The sequence below is a fragment of the Halichoerus grypus genome, chromosome 15 (genome assembly GCF_964656455.1).
Source record: "Halichoerus grypus chromosome 15, mHalGry1.hap1.1, whole genome shotgun sequence".
NCBI lineage: Eukaryota > Metazoa > Chordata > Mammalia > Carnivora > Phocidae > Halichoerus > Halichoerus grypus.
In genome coordinates, this window is record NC_135726.1 from 51,756,650 (window position 1) to 51,758,245 (window position 1,596).

A 1,596-nucleotide genomic window follows, 5' to 3' on the forward strand; every position below is an offset into this window, starting at 1 on the left:
TGAAAGGTGGGTGGGAGTCCGTGGAGAGCTGCCCTCCTGCAGGGGGAAACGCCCATCGGTGATTTGCAGGTTGGGGGCAGGAGTGCAGTGGAACAGAATCAACAAGAAGGTCGACCGAGGGGAGCTGAAGGGTGTCGCAAGCACCCCAAGGCTCTCCACTCCCAGATAAGCCTTGGAAGACCAGGTGCCCCCGTCCCCCTGCAGCGTGTCTCCTCCCATCCCCAGCTCCTGATGGAATGCGCTGCTGGGGCAGGGAAGGAACAGTCCAGGGAGGTTTGTGATGAAACCGTGGGTCTACAGGTGACTGAAGAAGGTGGACAAGGCTGGTCTCAAGTCAGAATCCCATCTTGGAAGTTCTTGGGCTAGAGTGTCCAAGCCAGTCTTGTTCACTCTCTCCAGATTCTAAGGGCGGGCCTGGGAGAGCACGCCGGGTCCTGTAGGTCCAACGGTCCAAGAATTCCAAAAGGAATGGAACCATGGGGCTGAGAAGTCAAGGGGGCAGGGCTCATGTCACCAGCAGCCCCAGAAAGACGAAAGATCCATGAACTGGGGGCCCAGAAGGAGCCACAAGGCCGTGCGGTCCAGGGGCAGCGGTCCTGCCGCATCCAGAATCCACAGACACCCTCAGTTCAGAACCCCAAGGCCTGAGAGGTCCCGGGGGCGGGGGCAGAGCTGGCCTGGCTCCCCAGTAGCCTGCATTGTTTCAGGATCCAGCAGGGAGTAGCTCTGGGAACCGGAGGCTCCCAAAGGCTGGTGAGTCAGAGGGAGGGTCCGGGGACTTGGCAGGGAGCGAACCAGGAGGGTTGGGGGGGCGCGGGGCGGGCATCTCGCGCTCCTCAGCGCTTGACCTTGCGGCCGGCCGAGTTGCGCCCGCCGCGCCGGTAAAGAGACTGCTGGCCGCCGTTGAGCGGGCAGTACTTGAGCGTGTGGGCTTGGCCCCCGGTGGCCCCGCACAGGGGACACACATAGTGCCGCAGGATGGGGCACACCACCACGCCCTCTGAGGTCTTCAGCTGGTGTGAGGAGTAGACATGGCGCGATTCCCCGTTGTGCTTGCAGAAATTGCACAGGGTGGCCAGGCCTGTGCTGGCCCCCAGCTCTGCCAGACCCTGCTCCTGCCCCAGCTGGGGCCCAGGCTTCCCCTCCCCATTCCCCTCGGCCTCTGGCCTTTGCCCCCCACTCTGGATCAGGGCCAACACCACCTGGTTCAGGTTGAAGTAGTCCTTCCACATGTCAAAGGGCGGCAGCTGCATGGCTCCCAGGCAGAGGCGGGGGGCGGGGACGGGGGCGGGGGCGGGGGGGGGCGACTAGAGGCAGGCCAGGGCTTCGGGGGCGGGTGGTCAGGAGCAACAGGTGCTTTTCTGGAGCAGAGAGGAACTGCACCCCCCCTTTTATACTCCCCCAAACACCCCTCTAAGCAAAGGTGGAGCTTAGGATTTAAAGGGCCCACTCCCTGCCCACGATCCCCATCTGACCGTCATCCCCCACGGAGATGGGGAAGGAGGCCCTTCCCCTTGTCTCTGGTCCTTGCTCAGCCTCCAGGGCGCCCCACGACTTCTGCAAAGGCCCTTCCTTTCCCTGGACCTCAGTTTCCCT

The 1,596-nt window shown here is 63.3% G+C and overlaps 1 protein-coding gene across 1 annotated transcript; it reads right to left on the reverse strand.

Moving 5' to 3' along the window:
• Positions 1-836: 836 nt before the first annotated feature.
• Positions 837-1,253, reverse strand: NANOS2 (nanos C2HC-type zinc finger 2). The gene has a single exon (XM_036091591.2). It carries the CDS (start codon positions 1,251-1,253, stop codon positions 837-839), a length of 417 nt encoding a protein of 138 aa, XP_035947484.1.
• Positions 1,254-1,596: the final 343 nt, after the last annotated feature.

Coding starts and splice junctions, on each gene's coding strand:
- NANOS2 (XM_036091591.2), bottom strand. CDS start 1,253: ATGCAGCTGCCGCCCTTTGACATGTGGAAGGACTACTTCAACCTGAAC.